The following is a 21,018-nucleotide window of genomic DNA, read 5'->3' on the forward strand; positions in this document are numbered from 1 at the left end:
AAACAAGTAAGTAACAATCTCACTGATTTATCCAGGCTAAACCAGGGCTTCCCAAAGCAATATACATATAGTTAGGCCTCACGGCCCAGCTTGTGGGACATTCGCCATTTTAAAAGATAGGGAAAAGGAAACTGAGGCACGAAATGAGGAAGTGATTTCACTCATGCCGAGAGTCAACCGCAGAACTGGGATTAGAACCCAAGAATCCGAACGGACATTGTGTGCTGTAACCACTAGGCCATGTTGCTTCCCACAGCCAATTCGCAGGTCCCCATCTAAACCTAGACACAGGCTATCAATGACATCCCCACGTCTGCTGTACATAGTTTGTATGGTCACCATACGTGGCTGTTACCCAGAGCTTTCCACCTTTAATGTGCTTTACAGGCCTGAGGTAACTAATCTTCTACAGCACTAGGAAGCAGACGAGTGTGATCATCATCTTCTTACTATATGTTTTAGAAATATCTCTCTGTCTGTGAGTCCGTTTGTTCAAGAACTCCGCCTAGACGGCAAGAACTAGGACCATCAAATTTGGTATGCGGCTTCCTCTTATCCTAACTTAAGGCAAAGCCGGAGTTTGGGGCTCACGAGAGATGCGTGGAGTTTAACCATTTCTCGTAAAATGGAAAGGACAGGGGTCTGGTAGGTGGGACAGTTATACAACAGAATGACCACAGGGGGGCAACAAGGAGCTAGAGATGGGAACTGGGTCAACACAGGATCAGACCAACGGTCCATCCAGCCCAGGGTCCTGTCTGCCAACGGTGACTAATACCAGATGCCCCAGAGGGAGGGATCACAACAGGGAATCCTCATGGGATCCCTCCCCTGTCACCCACCTCCAGAGAAACAGAGGCTAGGGACACCATTTCTACCCATCCTGGCTAATAACCATTGATGGACCTAACCTCCATGAATCTATCTAGCTCTTTTTAGAACTCTATTAAAGTCTTAGTCTTCGCCACATCCTCTGGCAAGGAGTTCCACAGGTTGACTGTGCGCTGAGTGAAGAAAAACATTCTTTTTTTTTGTTTTAAACCTGCTGCCTATTCATTTCATTTGGTGACCCCTGGTTCTTATATTATGGGAATAAGTAAATAACTTTTCCTTATTCACTTTTTCCACACCAGGCATGATTTTATAGACCTCTATCCTATCCCCCCTTAGTCTCCTCTTTTCTAAGCTGAAAAGTCCAAGTCTTTTTAATCTCTCTTCATATGGGACCTGTTCCAAACCCCTTTTCTGAACCTTTTCCGATGCCAAAATATCTTTTCTGAGATGAGGCGACCACATCTCTACACAGTATCATATATATAGTAGCCCAATGTCTGTGACTCTGTAACGCTGAAACGCTGGCTGTTCCCTCTGGGTGGCGCTGTTGCCTCCCGCCGTGGCGCTTGGCCGACTTCTGTGCCGCTCAGCAGCGCAAGCGGCTGTTTGGGGTCTGCGCTCCCCATGCAGTACGGGGCTGCTGCATGGGGAGCGCGGGGCTCAAACGGCCATTTGCTCCCATGCGGTGGCCCAGCTGAGCGGCGCAGAAGTCAGCCGAGCACCATGGCAGGAGGCAAAGGGGAGGCGAGGCGGTGACGTACACGCCCAGGGGGTGGGGCCTGGACGAGCGTGCATCCCCAACGGAGACAAAGGAGAGTGAGAGGCAGGAGGGGGAAAAGAGACAGAGAGAGACGGAGCGGAGACAGACTGAGAGGCAGGAGGAGGAGGAGAAGAGAAAGGGAGAGTGAGAGGCAGGAGGAGGAGGAGAAGAGAAAGGGAGAGTGAGAGGCAGGAGGGGGAGAAGAGAAAGAGAGAGACAGAGGGAGAGGCAGAAGGCGGAGGAGAGCTGAGAGAGAGAGACGGGGAGGCAGTAGGGGAAGGAGAAGGAGGGAGAGGCAGAAGGCAGAGGAGAACTGAGAGAGGGACGGGGAGGCAGTAGGGGAAGGAGAGAGAGAGAGAGAGAGACAGACACCGGAGGCTCAGGAGGGAAGACCGACATGGAGGAGAGACCTGAAAATCCCGTCTTATGACGGGCTAATTGGCTAGTTTAATTATAATCCCCATTGGGTCAGCAGCGGGAAGGGGAGGGGAAAGGGAAAGCTCTCTACTCTGTATTTCAGAGGTCTGACATGAACCCTTCCCCCGACTGTGCCCGCTGCATGTACAGGTGTATTTCACCTGGCCCCAAGCTGCTACACTGAGACACAGTTGGGGTAGTTCTCTCTCCCCAGGCCACCTGCCTCCTGAACCCCTCGTGCCCAGCCCCACCCCAGAGCAATGATTCAAATGAAGAAAAACAAAACTTATTTGGGTGAAGGACCCGAGCGACACAGGGTAAATCTACTCTAATATAGAAAGGAGAATGTTTGTATCTTTGTGCTCTAATAACTTGGACACTATAAGAGCAACCGCAACCACACTTTCCATGGGAGAACCTTTCCTCCAGGAGAAGGTTTTAAGGTCCTGTGGGAGGGAAGAGAGGAGAGACCGACGCCTCCCCCGGGGCTGCACGGAGCTTGGCAGTGCGGGGAGAAGTGGCTTCCCTGTCATTGCTGGAAGCATATGGGGGCCCCTCTTCAATAGTGCGATTGGCTCGGGGCCTGGCGGCCGACTAATGGGTGGGCGGGCTAACGGGGCTTGCTCTAGGCGGAGGGGGCAGGGCTGGTGTTACCGCTCAGCTGCCACTTTGAAAAAATGTCCGGAAGGAAGCGCATCAGAGACCCGGAGATGAGAGTGAGGGGGAGGGGGATGGTGGGAATGAATCGGGGGGGGAACTGGTCCGGGGGGGGCCGGACCATTGGGGGCAAGTGGGAGGGGGCAGGATTGTAGGGGGGTGCAGCTGGACCATTGGGGGCAAGTGGGAGGGGGGCAGGATTGTAGGGGGATGAAGGAAGTGGGGCTGGACAATCCTGCAGGGAGAGAGTGAGAAATGAAGCCCATGGCGGGAGGAGGGGGTCTCCTTTGAGGGGCACTGGCCCAAGGGGCAGCACTGGATGATGCTGGGTGGATGAGAAATTAATCCAAGGTGGGGGGAGGGGGGATCCCTCAAATCTCAGCACTGGTCCTGGGTTTGATACTGGATGATCCTGGGGGAGCAGGGGGGGGGGGGGGTGAGAGATGCAGTCCATGGGAGGGGCAGCTGGTCAAGGGCGTGGTGCTGGAGGAGGGACTACAGAGGTGCCAGCAGGCTCAGTTAGTTGACTCATAGTTTCATCAAAAAAGATGGGAGAAGAGTTTGCGGGGTCCCCTTGAAATCTCTCCGATTCAGTAGGGCCAGCCCCATGGATTGAGGCATCCCTATACTCAGCTCTTGGATGAGAATTTGCAGACCCAGCATGCCTCTCCCCTACGTCCCTACCAAAAACCATTAGCTTCTACAAAGATAATTAGCAAAAATACCATCTGATAGGAAGCAAAGCATCGCACTACTGAAGAGGGGCCTCTATATGATTTGGGGGCTCTCCCTTCCACTGTGCTTTTCATGGCTCCAAGACTCACGACACGGGAAGGAAACAGAGACCTAGTTTCTATTGTGACTTTTGTATCTCAGTTTGCCAAGTCAAATAGCTCTGATTCTCAACATTGCAACGCCTCTTTTCTGAGTCAGAGAGTTTGCTTTATGCAGCAGTAGAAAAGCATAGGGGTCTGCCATAATGGCCAGATGTCAGGCACTGGCAGCTGTGGTGTGGCTGGAGGCTGTCAGGACCAGCTTCTGTTTTTCTAAATTTTGTTCCTCCGGTTTCCCGGGCAACGCTGGGTAAGTCCAGCTAGTCTGTCATAAGGAAGCGAAGCTGTCCCGGCTGAGATGGAATGGAATTCCCTGGTATGGCCCCACTAGATCCATCGACTTGTCTATTGCCCTGCCAGAGAACATCGCATCTGGGAAACGTGACTTGTGATGCATTTTACTGGACTCCAGCACAGAAGACAACTCCCCCTCCTCCAAATGATGGTGAAGGTAGTTTCGCTGCCCAGGGCTGAGATCCTGCCAGCCTGGACAGAATGGTCCCTTCCAGTTCTAGAGTCTCTATGGGTATGTCTACACTGCCACCCTAGTTCGAACTAGGGTGGCAGTGTAGACATACCCTATGATTCTATGGTCCCTTCCAGTGCTAGGTCTCTATGATTCTATGGTCCCTTCCAGTTCTAGGTCTCTATGATTCTATGGTCCCTTCCAGTTCTAGGTCTCTATGATTCTATGGTCCCTTCCAGTTCTAGGTCTCTATGATTCTATGGTCCCTTCCAGTTCTAGGTCTCTATGATTCTATGGTCCCCATTTGTCGGCCCCGCTCCTGTCTATTACCTACCTTGAGCTTTTTGCCTTTGTAAGGATTCTTTACATGCTCCTCTGCATCCATGATCACCTCTGTCAGGGTTCGGAATTTCCTCACCTACAAGAATAAGCAGGGATCGAGGACAGATCGACAGACCACAAGCTGGGGGAGGGCAGGGGACTTTGTGCTTCATACAGCGCCCAGCGCACCTATGCCAACACGCCGAGCGTTGTACGGTTTCATATTCACACTGTGGCAAATTCCAGCCGCTGTTTGAGCCCTTCACCAAGCAGGTACGGTTAGGAACAGCGTTCCCTGTAAGATTTGCGCTTGTGCGGCCACTTAGGAAAGAATCCAATGCCGCCCAGATCACTAGCAGAGTGCCCTCAGCTAGGCTTTGTTTCTATTGGTGGTGCACATTTGCACATCCTTTGGTGCACATTACAAAAATTTATTCTGCACAAGGATGGCAAAGATTAGAGGTAACACTGGTCAGGATCATCTCCACTGTGCAGAGGACATAGGGACAAGGGGTGGGGGAAGGGAGCAGCCCACAGTGAGTTATTGGTCGAGCCAGAGCAGGGGAGAAAGTTAACAAATGATTGGAAAACCTAAGTCTTGTGGCTGGCTAATCAGACTGTGGTTGTTTAGGTAGGCGAGAAAGGGAACTCGGGCATCCCTGGGTCCCATACTCCTGCTCTGACCACTAGGCTACCCTCCTGCACTACTCCACCAAGCCTCAGGAGTAGGGATGTGAAGAACTAGTCGACTCGTCGCTTCCTCGCCCCCCTGCCTCTATGAGAAAGAGGCAGCAAAGGGGGGAGAAAAAGAGGGGATGCTTCAAAGCAGCAGCACCACGTAGAGCCCAGGGAAACGCTGCATGCAGTTCCCAGCTGGCCCTGGGCTGCACGCAGTGTTTCAAAGTGGCAGTGCCGTGTGGAGCCTAGGGACAGCTGGGCACTCTCCTGCTGATCCCGGGCTCCATGCGGCACAGCCGCCTCGAAACGCCGTGGGGAGCACGGGGCCAACGGGGCACTGCTTGAGTCCCCCGCTGGCCCTGTGCTCCCGGCAGCGCTTTCACCCTGGGGCTGTTGAGGCGCCCTTGTCGACTAGTCGATGCAAATTGCAACGACTACTCTATTAGCCCATGAATCTAAATGTAACATCCCTCCTCAGGAGACGGCCCAACGCGGGGAGGTTACCTCGGTTGAGATCTCCATCCACTTCATCTTGCACATCTCGGCAGAGAAGTCCTTGAAGGCCACTTTGTCCCAGTCCAGATGGGACTCGGTGGTTTTGAATTTGCTGCCGTCGTTGGAGGGCAGGATGCCCTTCATGCACTCCAGCAGGGTCAGCATGTCCTCCTGGGACCAACGGTCTGAGCAAGGAAGAACACAAAGGCTTTCAACCGCCTCGCAGTCAGCTGGCCCCTCCCTGCTGTCAGCTTTTACGGATCCCCAGCAACGCGACAGCCCTTCCGCCCCTTGCAGCTACCGGCAGACCCAAGCAAGGCAGCTTGCAGCCAGGATCACCTTTACCCCAGCAGTGCTGCAGAGACCCAACAGGGCCCAGCATGGAATTCTCCACCGTAATGAAGATTGCCTGGACTGGCTGAGGAGGGGCACCTCCAGCTGTGTCTCCATTAGCCAGAGGGTTGGGGTGGGGGGTGAACGCCGCAGCAGACAAGCTGGCAGCTATTGCTATGCAAGCATTGAGGGTGTTTCTTTGACACAACAAGGCAGGAGCTATTGGCCACTTGCAAGAACCTTTTCTTGTCTAAGGCACTGCGGGCTGGCAGCCTGGGAAACCTCCCCCTGGAAAGCCATGGCTCCGGGTTTTGGTGTGGAAGGGCTTCAATTAACCCAAGACTTATTCAGGGGGTGGGGAACTTTTCTTGCTTTGGGGGCCACTGACCCACAATTAGGGGAGGGCCGCACACAAAAAACCCTGCCTGACATGGTGCCTGATTGAGAGGCAGAAAGACCTTCCCTCACGTTCCCCTCGCACACCAGAACCGGGGGGGGGCTCAGCCTAGTAGATTTTGTGTGCTCCAGCCTCACAGGGGAGCAGCGGGGGAGCTGGAGCACCAGCACGGGCTCCCCAATGCCATGGGCCTCGGGGGCTGGATCCAGACAAGCCGGGGGCCGGATGCGGCCGCTGGGCCTGAGGCTCCCCACCCCTGGTTTATGCCATGCTAGAGCCTAGCAGAGGTCCGCGGTAGCGGGGGAGGGACACAGTTGCAGTGGTGCAAAGTGGACGCACCCAGGGCCACACAGGAGGTGGAAAAGGGCACAGGGCAACGCACAGCCCAGGAGAGAGCAGCACAGGTTGGCACAGCCCGGGAACATGCAGGAAGGTTGAGAACCTCTGATGGGCGGAGAGAAAGCTGCCACAACCCGGTGGGATCTTCCAGGGAGCCCAACCCTCTCCGCGGGGTGCCCTGCCAAGACGCAGGGAGGCGGGGGACACCCTCTGGCAAGCCGCCCCAATTAGCTCGAGTCATCTCTGAGCTATGGCACTTGGGAGGCCAGCAAGACTGGCATGGTGGGGCTCAAGGACAGGCAGCGGGCATCCCCACTGAATTCCCCCAGTGCAGGGAGCCCCTGTGTTCAGAGCAGAGCCAGGGCTGCCCCAACCCCACAGGAGGACGGGGGGGCGCAGGGGCAGATCCTGAGTGGGTCACCTACGAGGAGCAGCGGCCATGTTGTTCTCTGCTGCCTTTGGAACTTTGCAAAGGCGCCGTTTGAACAACCGGAACCAGCCCCTTGTGAAGAGGGGCAGCACAAACCGGTCCTCTCTGCCCCCGGGCAGAGATCGTTTCCCCTCCGTTAAGACGGTCTAAGTGGCCGCCCCGTGGCTTGGGGGTTGCTGCCCTGCTCCACCGCTGCCACTCGGCGTAGGTGGGGGCAACCCCTAATCCTGCCGGCCGGAAGAAACAGGAAGCCGGCCAGAGAGAGGGTGGGGAATTGACGCGCCCAGCGATGGCAGCAAAAGGGGAAGTGGGGAGCCTGGCAGGGCTGTTTCCAATGTCCCCCAGCCCCTCAGCCGGCAGAAGTCAGAGCTAAAGGGGGAAAAGCCCCGGGGAACCGCTGTGGGTCACAGAGCTCTCACTTCCTGCAGCACTTCTCCCTGACACGTAGCCCAGACTTTCCTTCGCTTGCTTTCATCCCCTTCCTCCTCAGAATCCCCCTCCCCACCGGGGGGTTGCACCTTCAACTGCTTGGGCCCTGAAAAGAGGCCAGGACCTGCTGATTTTAAAACCCGGTGGGTTCTCTCAGCTGGGCGCCCCAGAAACAGAGCAGGAGTCCAGGCCTGCTGACCTGGGCTCGGGCAATTTAAAAGGACCCGTGGCAGCAGCAGCAGCAGCAGCGTCCGGGAACCCCTTTCAAATCACCCGCCGGGCTCCTAAGCGTGTGCGGGGTGGTACCGGCAGTGGCACAGGCAGCCGGGCAGGCCTTGCCCACACGGGAAGAGCGCGCCCAGCAGCACCGCCCAGTGTCAGGCGGGTCGTGTCCACGCGAGCGCAGCGGGTACGTGCCTGGGGCCCAGAATTGCTGTGGGGGGCTTGGGGGAGACATCAACACCAAGAAGCTACAAGTCAGGTCCATCGATAGGGGGAGGGGGCAATTTCCCTGGAGCCCACTGATTTAAAAGGGCCTGGGGCTCCTAGCCACCACGACCGTGGAATGGCAGCTGCCGGAGCTCCTGGCCCTTTAAATCACCGCCAGAGCCCCAGAGAGCGCTGAGGGCTGCCCGGGAGAGGCTCTCTCAGCCCCGCCTCTTCCGCCCTAGGCCCCGCCCCTTCCCCCCACCTTGCCCAGGGTCCAAACAAGTCTGCCGTCCCCCTTGCTACAAGTACACAGCCTGAGCAATCGGGAGATGAAGGGCTGCCCTGCAAGCTGGGGGGTCAGAGCTCCACATCAGTGGAGAGCGGCGGGTTGCACAAAGTCCCGTGTGCTCTACATGTGACGGTTTCCATTTTGCGACCACCGACCCTCGAGGCAGGGAGATGCGGCAGAGCCGGCTGTGCGGCCCACCAGCAATTCACCGGCAGCAAAGGCTTTGGTTCGGAGTCCGAAGTGAGGACGCACGTTAATGAAAACAAGGGGAGACTGAACCCTGGCGAAGGAGACAGTTAAACACCGTTATCGTCCTGGCTCGTTTCTCTCGGCAATCAACACATGCACGGAGTGACTGAGTGAGGGTCTCCAGCCTGTGTTGGGCAGGAGAGCCGACCACATGACCTTAGTGGCTGGATCTTACAACCCTTGACGAGATCTCCAAACCACTAGCGATTGTCTTTGAAAACTCATGGAGGACAGGAGAGATTTCAGAGGAGTGTGAAAGGGCAATTAAAGCACCTCGCCATACAAAGAGGAATAAGGACAAAACCTGGCAAATTCAGCTCAACTCCAAAGGCCAGAAAAGAGAATGGAGCATATCGCCAAGCAGTCTGCTTGTAAGCACGGGGAAGATCAAGGTGATAAGTAGCAGTCAACATGGATTTGTCAAGAACAAATCATGTCAAACCAAGCTAATACCCTTCTTGGACAGGGTAACAATCCTTGAGGCTAGGAGAAGTAGATAGGATGCAACCCCACTCTAGGAAGGCTTCTGATACTGCCTCACATGACCTTCTCCCAAGGAAAGTAGGGAGCCTATATGAATCTGCAATTGAGGAGCAGGGGACTACCAGCTGGAAAACCATACTCAGAAAGAAAACATCACTTGCTCACAGTCAGACTGGAGGGGCACAGCAAGAGGAGTCCCACAAGGACCTACCCCGGATCCATTCGATTTGGTATCTTCACAGATCATTTGGATAATGGCACAGAGTACACTAGGGATGTAAAATCCCATTCAGTTACTTACACAGTTAAACATCAGGGCTACGTCTACACTGGCCCCTTTTCCGGAAGGGGCATGTAAATTTCACCAGTCGTCGTAGGGAAATCCGCGGGGGATTTAAATATCCCCCGCGGCATTTAAATAAAAATGTCCGCCGCTTTTTTCCGGCTTTTAAAAAAGCCGGAAAAGAGCGTCTACACTGGCCCCGATCCTCCGGAAAAAGTGCCCTTTTCCGGAGGGTCTTATTCCTACTTCAAAGTGCCCTTTTCCGGAGGGTCTTATTCCTACTTCAAAGTAGGAATAAGACCCTCCGGAAAAGGGCACTTTTTCCCGGAGGATCGGGGCCAGTGTAGACGCTCTTTTCCGGCTTTTTTAAAAGCCGGAAAAAAGCGGCGGACATTTTTATTTAAATGCCGCGGGGGATATTTAAATCCCCCGCTTATTTCCCTACGACGACTGGTGAAATTTACATGCCCCTTCCGGAAAAGGGGCCAGTGTAGACGTAGCCTATGGCTAGGTCTAGACTGCATGATTTTCCGCAAATGCTTTTAACAGAAAAGCATTTGCGGAAAAGAGCGTCTAGATTGGCACAGGTGCTTTTGCGCGAAAGCACTTTTTGTGCTAAAGCGTCCGTGCCAATCTAGACGCGGTTTTGCGCAAGAAAGCCCCGATCGCCATTTTCGCCATCGGGGCTTTTTTGCGCAAAACAGTTTTTAGCTGTCTACACTTGCAAAAAATACATTTGTGCAAGAGGGCTTTTTCCCGAACGGGAGCAGCATAGTATTTGCGGAAGAACACTGACAATCTTACATTCGATCGTCAGTGTTCCTGCGCAAATTCAAGCGGCCAGTGTAGACAGCTGGCAAGTTTTTATGCAAAAGCAGCCGCTTTTGCAGAAAAACTTGCCAGTCTAGATGCAGCCTATGTGTAACCGCTTAACCCATTAAAGAGGGGTAGCAGGGGGGGCTGCTCCAGCCCACTCGCCATGGGTGGGTGCACCTCCAGCCAGGCTGGAGCGCCCCTAACTGGGGTGCACCCAACGGAGTTTTTTCTGGCTGGGCTGGAGTGCCCCCACCCACAGTGGGCCCCAGGGGGCTGCTCCAGCTCCCAACTGTTAACCTTACCAGGTGATGCTTACCGGTTAATCATTAGAGGGGTAGTTGTGTTAGTCTGAATCTGCATAACCAACGAGAAGTCCTGTGGCACCTTATAGACTAAGATTTATTGGAGCATTAAGCTTTCGTGGGCAAAGACCCACTTCGTCAGATGCCTATAAGGTGCCACAGGACTTCTCTTGTTTATGCGGTTAATCATTCACATCCCTGGAGTGCACTAACAAATTGTATGGACAATCCTAAGGTAGAAGGGGTTGAAAGCATGTTGGTAGGGTTGCCAGATATCTTACAAAAAATCCCGGAAAAAAAATGAGTTGAGCCCCCCAAAAAGCAAAAAACAAACCAAAAAAAACGGGGAGCCAAAGTTGTTGAGCAAAAAAAAAAACAAAGCAGGGGATGTCCCCATCAGCCTTCCATCCAAGAAAAGGTATATTGCATGTCCGGTTTTTTTTTACCGTTCAGCAGCCAAAAATAATGGACTGTCTGAATGAAAACCGGACACCTGGCAACCCTACATGTTAGAGGACTGGACCAAAATTATCTTGACAAACTGGAGAAGTCAGGGCTGCGTAGGGCACCCGAAAATTTGAGGCAAGCCCTGGTTCTTAATGTCCACCCACCCGCCTTTCTGCAACTCTACTTCCTCCAGGGAGGGTCTAGCTAACTTAAAAAGGAAAAAGCCTGCCAGAGCTATTAGCAGCCACTGAACCTGTGAAAGAGTCATTCAAGTGGTAATGAAACCATTTCATAGCAGGTATTTGTCAACCCTAGGTGTTTACTGTCCGTTTCTGAATTTACAGTGTTAGTCACAGGATCTTGTTAAAAATCCCGTTTAAAACTATTTCATTACTGTGTTGCTAACGATTATAAAATCACAGCTCTAAAAAAAATCATGATCTCCCGCCCCTCCAGGCTGTCCTCAGACCTGGAGGCACCGATTTAAGCTCTGGGTAGCACCCCACAAATCTTAAGGACGTCCCGGGGAGAAGCGGTCTGAAATAAATAGGCCGGAATTCAATCATGACAAACACAAAGTCGCTCCACTTAGGAAGGAATAACGGATAGCACAAAATACAAAAATGAGAGGAGGGAACAGGGCAGGAGAGGCTCTGGGGATTACAGAGGATCACAAACTACAATGAGTCAACAATGTTGCAAAAAAAAAAAAAAAAAGCAAGCGTCATTCTGGGCTGTATTCACGGGAGCGCTGTAAGACAGACACAAGAGGTAACTCAGCAGCACTCAAAGCCTCAAACGGGGTAGCGTGCCCACTTCCAGATGTGGCTCAACTGGAGAGAATCCAGAGACAACACAGGTGGCAAATGGTCTAGAAAACACAGCCTATGAGGAAAGACTGGGGGGGAAAAATAGGGTTTGCTTATTATGGAAAAGGGAACACCAAGAAGGAACAGGATACAAGCATGCAAAAGATTGTTATAAACAGGAAAGGGCACAGTAAGAAAAACTTCCAGTCAAGGGAGTTAAACACCTGAACAATTTCCTGAAGGGAGGGGGGGTTGGATCTCCATCACTGGGCGTTTTTAAGAAAAGGCCAAACTCCTCTTGGGGGTGGTCTAGATAATACTGCCTCAGTGCAGGGGACTGAACTACATGGCCAGAAAGTCCTTGCCAGGCCTATATTTCTAGCAATTTGGTGGCAAGGAAACCACTAGCCCAAATGGAATGAAAAAAAAAAACCCTCTCTCTATAGACAAAAGTTTTTCCTGCGGGATGTCGGCCACCCCGCCTCCTCCCTTACCTGCGCTGAGGGCCCCGGCCTCCCTGGTGCCGGGGGTGGTGGCAGCCGGGCAGCAGTAGTGCAGCCTTCCCAGTCTCCCTGGAGCTCCGAGGGGCAGGGCTGCAGCCGCACAGCCTTTCCAGAGGTGTGGGGTTAGGAGGAAAGCTGGGCAGGCCAGGCCTCGGCCCCCCCCATCCCCGGCAGCTGGTGGGAGCAAAGAGGCAGGGGCAGGGGGGTGACTTTGGCCTCTGGCGGGGGGAAGAGTCGAGGTGGCCTCGGAGCCTCCCCAGCGGCCGGGGGGAGAAACAGGCCCAGCACGGCTTTGGCCCATCCCGTCCCGGCGGCCTGGGGGAGCACCGGGGCAGTACAACCTCGCCCCGGCCCCCCACCCCGGCAGCCAGGAGGGGAAGAGGCAGAGAGCCCAAGAGCCGGGGCCGGCCGACAGGGGAAGAGTGCGGGACCTGCGAGGCCCTGGAGAGCTCCCTCTTCCCACCTGGCCTGGCCTCCGGGGTGTCCTTGCAGCCAGGAGGGTGAGCGGGGGCTGGCCAGGCATGCCACACCTCAGCCTGGTCCTTCCTGGAGGCCGGGGGGGAGGGGGGGGAGCCAGGCTGCCTACCCCCCCAGAGGGGGGTTGGCGAGTGTAGCCACAGGAAAGTTAAAACCTACTGACCGTGTAAGCGAATGGAAGTTTCCCTACGGAACAACATTTAGCCTTTAAGTAGCATTTCATAGCCCTGATCCTGCAGCGTCTTCGGCTCTGCCTCTCTGCTGAAGTCAACAGCACGGCCGGGAGCTCGCTGCAGGAATGGACTCCGACCAGAAACCCTGAACATGTCTGAACATCCCCCGCCTGACAATTTCCTGCCCCCGTGGAACTGAAAAGCAAACTGGCAAGCCGAGGTCCCTGCTCAGCGCAGGTCTGGGCGAGGAGGCTCCACTCACTGAGCCGTGGGCCTGAGGCACAGACGTGGGTCTCGACCTTGCAGTGGGATCTGCTCGCGTGGTGCCCTGCGTCCATGCAGAGCGTCAGTGACTCCAGCGGGGATCTGCACAGGACAGGGAACCACTGGGCGAATCGGAGGGCAGGACTGAGACCACCGTTTCCTCCTCACATCCCTCCCATGACTTCTTTTCCAAATTCCTTCCCCTCCTTTGTTAAAGTCCTGGGCTCGCTAGAGCAGGAGTGGGCAACCTCCCTCCCCTTCGTTCATTTTCATCTGGCCTGCAGGCCACACATGTTCAACTCACCCACCGCGGGGGCAGAGGCTTGGGGTTTCCCCTTGCAGCGAGGCAAGCTGGAGCTTGTGGCTCCAACCCCTCGGTGCCAGCACACCCCACTGTGGGGGGGCGGGGGGAAGCCCCTTTCCTCCCTCCTTCTCCCGCAAGAGCAGGTGAGTTGAATGTCTGGGGTTCCCCGCTGATATTGTTAGTGGTTCAATGAGCCTGATACACAAAAGGTCCTTCACCCCTGCACTAGCCAAACCCATAATTGTGTAATTCTGGGACAACGGTGCTACTGCAACTCTTACAGAAGTCCCGCTTTGTCCACAAAGTTGCAGGCTTGCGCAACTCCAGAAGAACTAGGAAGAGTCAGCGGATTTTCACAAAGGGGGCAAATAAAGATATAAAAACCAAATTAAGAATTAAGAGTTCGGATCTTCTGAGATTTCCAGAGCTGGCCAACCTAAACATTGGCTGTTGGGGCTTTTTCTTCTCTGCTAATTAAAAACAACATGATCTCTTTCACATTTGGAAAATTAATAGCTGTGAACTTTGTCTACCATTTTAATTGATTCGGTGTTAAAATATATTGGTCAGATTCCGAGTTCCAGACCAAGGTAACAATTACATTCATATGCTGCTCTCCATCCACGCACAGTTCCCATTGGTGTTGAGAGGTTTATGCAAGAAGCCAACTACAATCCTTAATATCATACAGTGAACTTTAACGGGATAAGAGCGAGGCCTAACACAACCCCTCACGTACCTCTTGCATCTAGGGGTTGTGATGTACCATACTGGATTTCCCTGCTCTCTTCTTGGGCATGACCCTTTTATGAAAATGTACAAAAATCCAGCATTCAACCACCCAACTCCAGTTCTTGTGTAAACACACACAATGCCACTGCCATCAATGCGCCTGATTCTACTAGGGCATTGAAATAAACCTACCTGATTATGCCAGGGCATATTTGGTGCAGAAAACAGGGTCTTCGCATGTCCCCAAATCCCTGCCTGACCTTTAGATTTGTGTTGGCAAAATCTCCCCTCATAGCACTTTTCAATTAGACTCTGTTTATAGACCACCTCCATTTTGGTGGCTGACGGCGGGGGAGGAGGGCAGTGGGCATATGATTTTAAGGCAAGCCAGATATGGGGTTTTCAGAGCTGGGTCGCGGGGCCGCCTTGGTAAGCCGCTGGATGCTTTTTTTATCTAAGCGTCCATAGGCCCAGAGCCTCGCGGCTCCCATTGGCTGCAGTTCGCCATTTCCAGCCAAGACCTGGCCCTTGCTGCTTCCAGCTTGGCTGGAAATGGCAAATCGCAGCCAATGGGAGCCGCGAGGCTCTGGGCCTAAGGACGCTTAGATAAAAAAAGCATCCAGCGGCTTACCAGGGCAGGCCTGCGGCCCAGCTCTGAAAACCCCTGGGCTAGATTCTGGGCCTGTCAGATCTTCACAGTTTCCCTTTCCCGGCCTCACGACACCTGTTACTGTCAATCAAACGTGCTACCTGACTGACCAAAATCACTCATTCATATGCACTTTGTGTTACCACATTATCGGACCCATCACTGGGGGGGGGGGGGCCCCTCTGGACCGGGGCTGCACTCCTATGTTTTAAGTGTGTGTGTGTGTGTGTGTAGCAGCTCCCAACAGGGGATGATACACACCCTGAGGCATGGTGTGCAATCTTCCATGTACTCTCTTAGCTTGCACACCTACTCCTTCAGGCTCGGATGGGGCAGTCTTTGAGGATTCAATGGGAGAAGTCAATGGGGAGCCGTGGGTATGCAAGAAATGAAAGGGAGTTGGTCCTTTTATCATTCACGGGGGGTAGGTCCAGTATTGGTCTTAATACAGGGATCCTGCTTCCGCCCTTACCGGTAAGAATTATTATTATTGACGTGCATCACTGTAACACCACCAGGGTAAACCTGGCCCAGGCCCACATGGTGGTGGGTGCAGCACAAACACAGAACAATAAGCACCTTTTTCGAGTCCGACTTGTACATGTGAGGGCTAAAACCATTTCTCCCCCCCCCTCCCCCCGGCATTTTTTTTAAAACAAAAACTGACATTTGAATGATCTAAGATCCATGGTTCTTAGGCAGAAGCATCAGTCAATTCAGCTCCCACACGAACAATTGCACGGCCAGCGAAGTTAACGAAGCTGCACCTGATCGGGGATGGATCTGAGGCTGTCTGTCTCAGCCGAATGGTGACGTTATGGCTCAAACCCATAAAAAAAATCAGCCTCGAGTTTGAATTTCCCAACTGGCATCCTTAAACTATTCAGGCAGACTGGGATGAAGCATCAGTCTTCACTCTGCCAGTTTTAGTGGCCATTTTAAACATTACACAATTTTATTGAGAGTCCCCAGGAAAGGACTAACAGAAAGCATGATCTCAAGGGCAGATCCATATAGGAGTTCTGGATTTAGTATTGCCTCACAGCCAAGGCACCTTCCTAATTTTTAAATGGTGCTCCAAAGACCTGTACTAGAGCCTACACACACTCATGTAATTCTATTGGGATTACTCATATGCTCAGATTCTTGCAGGATGGTTGTCTTTTTTGGGGGGGGTGGGAAAGGGAAGAGTACACAAGAGAAGATCTCCAAGCACAGATCCCTTTCTGAGGAGGAAAGCCAAGTGCTCCTGGGCGACAGAGCTGCTCTCACCTTGATTCTTGGGAGCTGTCATTTCCAAGTCGGCAGGACTATCTGCTTCTCCGTTCATTCTCTGCCTGTCTGACCCAAAGGTGATCCTGCTGGCTCTCAATCCACCTTAAATCAACCAAGCTTCACTCTAAAAGCAAACAGACACGGGAGCTAGAACCTCTGCTTGCAGAAAACCTGTCCTCCGGCCCCTCCACCCCAGCCTCCCATTTCCAATAGGACCAGCCCCAGGATCTGAAAACTCCAAACAAAAAAGAGACAATCGCAGCAGAGCCAGTAGAACGCCGCTAACGGCACCCCCTGTACTGGCAGCACCACTGAAAAACTGGGTACCAAAAGCCTGAGTAGGTTGGGACAAAAGCATCTGGAGGGGAGGGGGGACTCCGGAGATCTAGTGTCACCCCCACCCTCCAAAAGACTCCTCCTCCTGCCCTCGTCTCTCCAGCACACTGCAGAGAACCCCTCCCTGGACTCCTGAGCTCTTCCGCCTCTTGGAGGGAAGGGGAACCCAGAGAAAAGCCAGCCCCAATGCTGAGCTGCGCAGGGGAGACATCCTCACATATGGGCATCAGCAAGATTGGGGGGGTGAGTCTGAGGGAGGGGACTGGGCTGGAAGGAGGCAGCAGAGGAATCCCCCGGAAAAAGGAATGAGGGGGCTGGGGAAGCAGAGAAACCCGTAGCCGAGGGGGGGGGCAGGATGGAGGGGGCTGGGTGTATGAGGGAAAGGGATAGATATAGCCCGGTTGGGGCAGGATTGGAGGGGAGGAAAGATCTAGGGGAGAAAGGGGGAAATGAGGCACCGATACCAGGCCCAGACTGCGAGGAGAGAGACCTTCTGATAAGAGACAGGAGGGGCAGGATGAAGTGGGAGGAGGGGGAACAGATCCCCAGGCTCAGAGAGGAGCAGGCTTGCTTGGTGGGGAATGGAGAGGCACAATCCTGGGAGGGGGAAGGCACCAATCCCTGGGTGGGAGGAAGGGCAGACCTGGACAGTAAGGGGCAGATCCACACAGAGAGAGGCAGGCCTGCCTGATGGGAAGGGAGAGCAAATTCCTGGGAGGGGAAGGTGGGGGGAGGGTTGGATCCCTGGACCAGAGGAGGGCAGGCGCAGATGACAGGGAAGGGGAGGCACAGAGGGCAGATTCTTGGGGCAGATGGGGGGAGGGGAGCTACCCAGAGGTGGAGAGGGACAGGCCTGGATTGTAGAGGGGGCAATCCCTGGATGGGAGGAAGGGGCAGATCTTCAAGCCGGGGCAAAGGGCAGAAAGGGGAGCAGATGCCCGGGCGGGGGGAGGGGCAGGCCCGAATGGCAGTGGGGGGGGGGGGGACAAGATGACTGGGCGGGGGAAGGGACAGGCCGGGATAGCATAAGCAGGGGCAGATCCCAGGACAGGGAGTGGAGATCCCAGGCAGGGGGAGGGGGCAGACCCGGATGCTGGGGGGGGGGGAGGAACAGTTGGGGGGGAGAGGGAGGGAGAACAGATCCTCGGGCAGGCGGCGGGGCAGGCCAGGATGGGGGGGGGGAGGAGACAGATCTCCGGGCGGGGAGCAAAACCACTGGGCAGAGGAGGGAGGAGCAGGCACAAATAGCAGAGGGGGAGGCAGATCTCCGGGCGAGGGAGGGAGACATGGGGGGGGGGGGAGAGCAGATCCCAGGGAGAGGAAAGGGGAGTGATCTTCGCGCGGGAGGGGGGGAAATCCCCGGAGAGGTGCAGGCCTGGATGGCGGCGGGGGAGGGGGACGGCAGATCCGAAGACGGGGGGGAGGGGGGGCAGGCCCGGACTGCGGGGGGGGGGGGGGGGGGGGGGGAGTGGGCGGGAGATCCCCGGGGAGGGGAAGGTCCGGATGGCGGGTGGGGGGGAGAGTGGAAGGGGGACGATCCTCGGGCGTGGAGGGGAGGCCCGGACGGCGGGGGTGGGCAGATCTCCGAGAGAGGGAGGGGCAGGCTCGGATGGCGGGGGGGGGGGGGCAGATCTCCGAGAGAGGGAGGGGCAGGCCCGGACGGCGGGGGTGGGCAGATCTCCGAGAGAGGGAGGGGCAGGCTCGGATGGCGGGGGGGGGGGGGGAGGGGCAGATCTCCGAGAGAGGGAGGGGCAGGCCCGGATGGCGGGGGGGGGGGGGGCAGATCCTCAGGCGGGGGGAGGGGCAGGCCCGGATGGCGGGGGGGGGGGGCAGATCCTCAGGCGGGGGGAGGGGGCAGGCCCGGATGGCGGGGGGGGCAGATCCCCGGGCGGGGGGGGGGGGGGGGCAGGCCCGGACGGCGGGGGGGGGGGCAGATCCCCGGGCGGGGGGAGGAGCAGGCCCGGATGGCGGGGGGGGGGGGCAGATCCCCGGGCGGGGGGAGGGGCAGGCCCGGACGGCGGGGGGGGGCAGATCCCCGGGCGGGGGGAGGGGCAGGCCCGGATGGCGGGGGGGGGGGGGCAGATCCCCGGGCGGGGGGAGGGGCAGGCCCGGACGGCGGGGGGAGGGATCCCCACGTGCCCTGCGCAGCCCCTGCCCAAACGCAGCTCAGGCCAGCGCCAGTCTCCTCCTCTTCCACCAGGCAGCGGCAGCCGGGCGGGACCGACGCGCCAGCAGCTGCCGCTGCGCCGCCCTCCCCCACCCCCTCCGGGGAGAGCAGGCGGCCTCCTCCGCCGGGCGCCGCGGCGACACCCCCGCCCGCCCGCCCGGCGCCGAGCGGACCGCGCCGGCCCCCGCCTCGCCCCGGCGGGCAGACCCCGGGGGCGCCCGGCGCCGCGCGGCCCCCCGGAGGCTCGGGCCCTCCGGGGCCCCCGCACCTCGCCACCCTCCCCGGCCGCCCGGTTACCGGGCCCGTCGGGCAGACACTGGCCGGCTCCGCCCGCCCCGCCGCCGCCCAGCCCGGCTGCAGCCAGCGCGCCGCGGAAGCCGCCCGCCGGACCCACCTCCCGCGGCTCCAGGGCAGGGGGAGGGGGCAGGACTCGCCGCCGCGGCAGCCGCAGCCTCGCCGGAGCCGCGGGGGGAAGGGGCGGAGGCGGCGGCGGGGGGCGTCGGGGCCGCCGCAGCGCGCAGAGCCGGGCGAGGGCAGCGCGTCCTCTCCCCGCACCGACCCCCGGGGAGCGCGGCCCGGCCCAGAACCGCCCAGCCCAGCGGGGGGCCGGAGCCCCGCGGCCGCCGGGGAGGGGAGCCAGCCTGGGCACGCACCCGCCCGACGGCGACCGCCCCAGCTCCGGAGGGGAACGGGGTGGGTGGATGATGGGGGGGGGGGAACAACCGCCCGGCCCCGGGAGCCCACCCCCGAAATCCCGCCGCGGCTGCCCGGCCGGGGCCACGCTGCTACCTCGTGCAGTCCCCCCTTCCGCGCGGCGGCGGCTGCGCCCCCTTCCCTGCCGCCGCGGCTCCGGGGGGTCCGGTTCTGCAGCAGCTCGGGAGCCGCTTTGTACGCCCCGATCCCCGGCGGGCCGAGGCTCCCGGAGCCGCCGCTTCCTGCCTGGCGAGCCGCGGGGCCTGGCCCGGGCTGCGAGCGCGTGGAAAATCCAACCCCGCGCCGCCCGCCCCGAAATCTCCCCGCGCTAGCCCCCAAAAAGCCCCCCGATCCCCGCTGCCTGCTCCCCCCGAGCGCCTTCCCCTCACCGAGTAAAGCCGGGCGGCCGCCGAGTCTGCAACCGGGGGGAAGCAGCAGCAGCTGCTGCAGCCAACCACCACCGGAGCCTGTGGAGGAAACAAAGCGCCTCCTCCAGCCCCAGATGGCGAACCAGAGCGTCGGCTAATGGCGAGCTCCACATGCGCTCCTGCTGCAGCAAAGCAGCCCGGTGCAGCCAGCGTAGCCTCGGATCGTGCCTTCTCCCCCCTCCCCCTGATCCTTCTCCCACCCACCCTCCCTTGCAACAGGGGGCTGCATCGGGCGCGTTTACTGCTGGAGGTCTTGGGTCTTTTTTTCGAAATGCACCTACCTGCAAACCAGCCAGGCTGGAGAAGGCGCTTGGGGACTGCTTTTTTTGGGTGCTTTAGCTGGGGAGCGCTGGTTGAATGCTAGCCAGCTCTGCAGCGCTGGCCCCGGGCGTGGACTCGCTCCAGTCCCCGCAGAGAGATTGCACTTCCCCCGCCTCCATCTCTCTGCTTTTTTCTTCCAATCAGCCGGGCTCTTTTCGCTCCTGGATCCTTAGCCAACCTCACAGCCCTTCACAAGTCTCCACTTTTCCATCTGCTCCCTAAACGGAATTGTCAGAGAAATCGGTCTCGTCTCTTTTCACTCTCTTCTGGCTCTTACGGGATTGTGTGTTTGTCTCTCTCTGACTCTCTCGCTCTCTCTCTGTGCGTGTTTATTGCTCTTTGCTTTTGCAACACTGTAGCCAAAAGAAGAGAAGAGGAGGAGGAGGAGGAGGGAGAAGGGAGAGACAGGGAAAGAGAAGGAGGAAAAAAAAAAAGCTTACATTTGCAACAATCCTCTTCTGACGTTTGCACCAAAAATTCACATGGTCGATTTCCTACAACCCACCTCGAATAGCACGAAAAAAAATAAGTTTTTTTTTAAAGTTCCACCTATGCACAAAAATAAAATTCAGATTTTCTTTGTCAAGTTCCGAGAGCGGGGACAGACATTTGCACCAACGCAAAAGAAGGAACCTGAACTACACTGCAAGTGGCTGCCTTGTAAACAGGCTCTCGGGGAAGAAGGAGACGGGGAAAAAAATGGGGAGTTTTGTTGTGTGTCTCTTGCACCAGGAAATGCACAAACAGGTCGAGAGTGAAATTCACACTTTCCTCCCGGACTGCGTGAACCGCTGGATTTGTTAACGATACCGTGAAATTGACACTCTTGGATATTTCAAAGCCGGAGGGGGCTGCGTGAAGGGAGAGTTTTTCCATTTCCTCCCCCCCCCCTCAATTTTTTTTAATCTAATTTTTCCAACTCCACCTTTGTTGTTATGGGCGTCATCTGCTGCTAGCCAATCCCCTGTCTGGGATCTGCCTGTCAAATTAATGGCAATCCCAATAAGCAAGCGGCTTCTACAGACCAAAAAAAAAAAAAAAAGCAATTAAGTGTTATGAGCTCTCTTGGGGGGGAAGAGTGGGAGGACCTGCTCTAAGGCCTATACATGTGAGACCAGGAGGGTGCTGCATGGTTTGGGTTTGGCTGTCAATGCAGGGATTCCCATAACACTGTGTGCAAATGCTTGCCTGCCTTGTTGC

The 21,018-nt window shown here is 56.5% G+C and overlaps 1 protein-coding gene across 6 annotated transcripts in view; it reads right to left on the minus strand.

Annotated features, from left to right (window-relative positions):
- UBTF (upstream binding transcription factor) overlaps nucleotides 1-20,677 on the minus strand; it is a 43,423-nt gene extending 22,746 nt beyond the window's left edge. For 2 of the 6 annotated variants that reach the window (XM_075911198.2, XM_075911193.2), the window contains exons 1-5: nucleotides 20,324-20,675; nucleotides 19,779-20,171; nucleotides 15,871-15,997; nucleotides 5,471-5,646; nucleotides 4,302-4,385 (exon numbers count right to left, since the gene is read on the minus strand). In XM_075911198.2, the coding sequence (XP_075767313.2) occupies nucleotides 4,302-4,385; nucleotides 5,471-5,646; nucleotides 15,871-15,928 (318 nt within the window). In that variant the 5' untranslated portion in view covers nucleotides 15,929-15,997; nucleotides 19,779-20,171; nucleotides 20,324-20,675. Of the gene's footprint in view, nucleotides 1-4,301; nucleotides 4,386-5,470; nucleotides 5,647-15,870; nucleotides 15,998-19,458; nucleotides 19,643-19,778; nucleotides 20,172-20,258 lie in introns of those variants that run through there. The other 4 variants (XM_075911199.2, XM_075911195.2, XM_075911197.2 and 1 more) reach the window with 4 other exon arrangements.
- Nucleotides 20,678-21,018: the final 341 nt, after the last annotated feature.

The sequence above is a fragment of the Pelodiscus sinensis genome, chromosome 29 (assembly GCF_052426305.1).
Source record: "Pelodiscus sinensis isolate ZL-2025 chromosome 29, ASM5242630v1, whole genome shotgun sequence".
Classification (NCBI taxonomy): Eukaryota; Metazoa; Chordata; order Testudines; family Trionychidae; genus Pelodiscus; species Pelodiscus sinensis.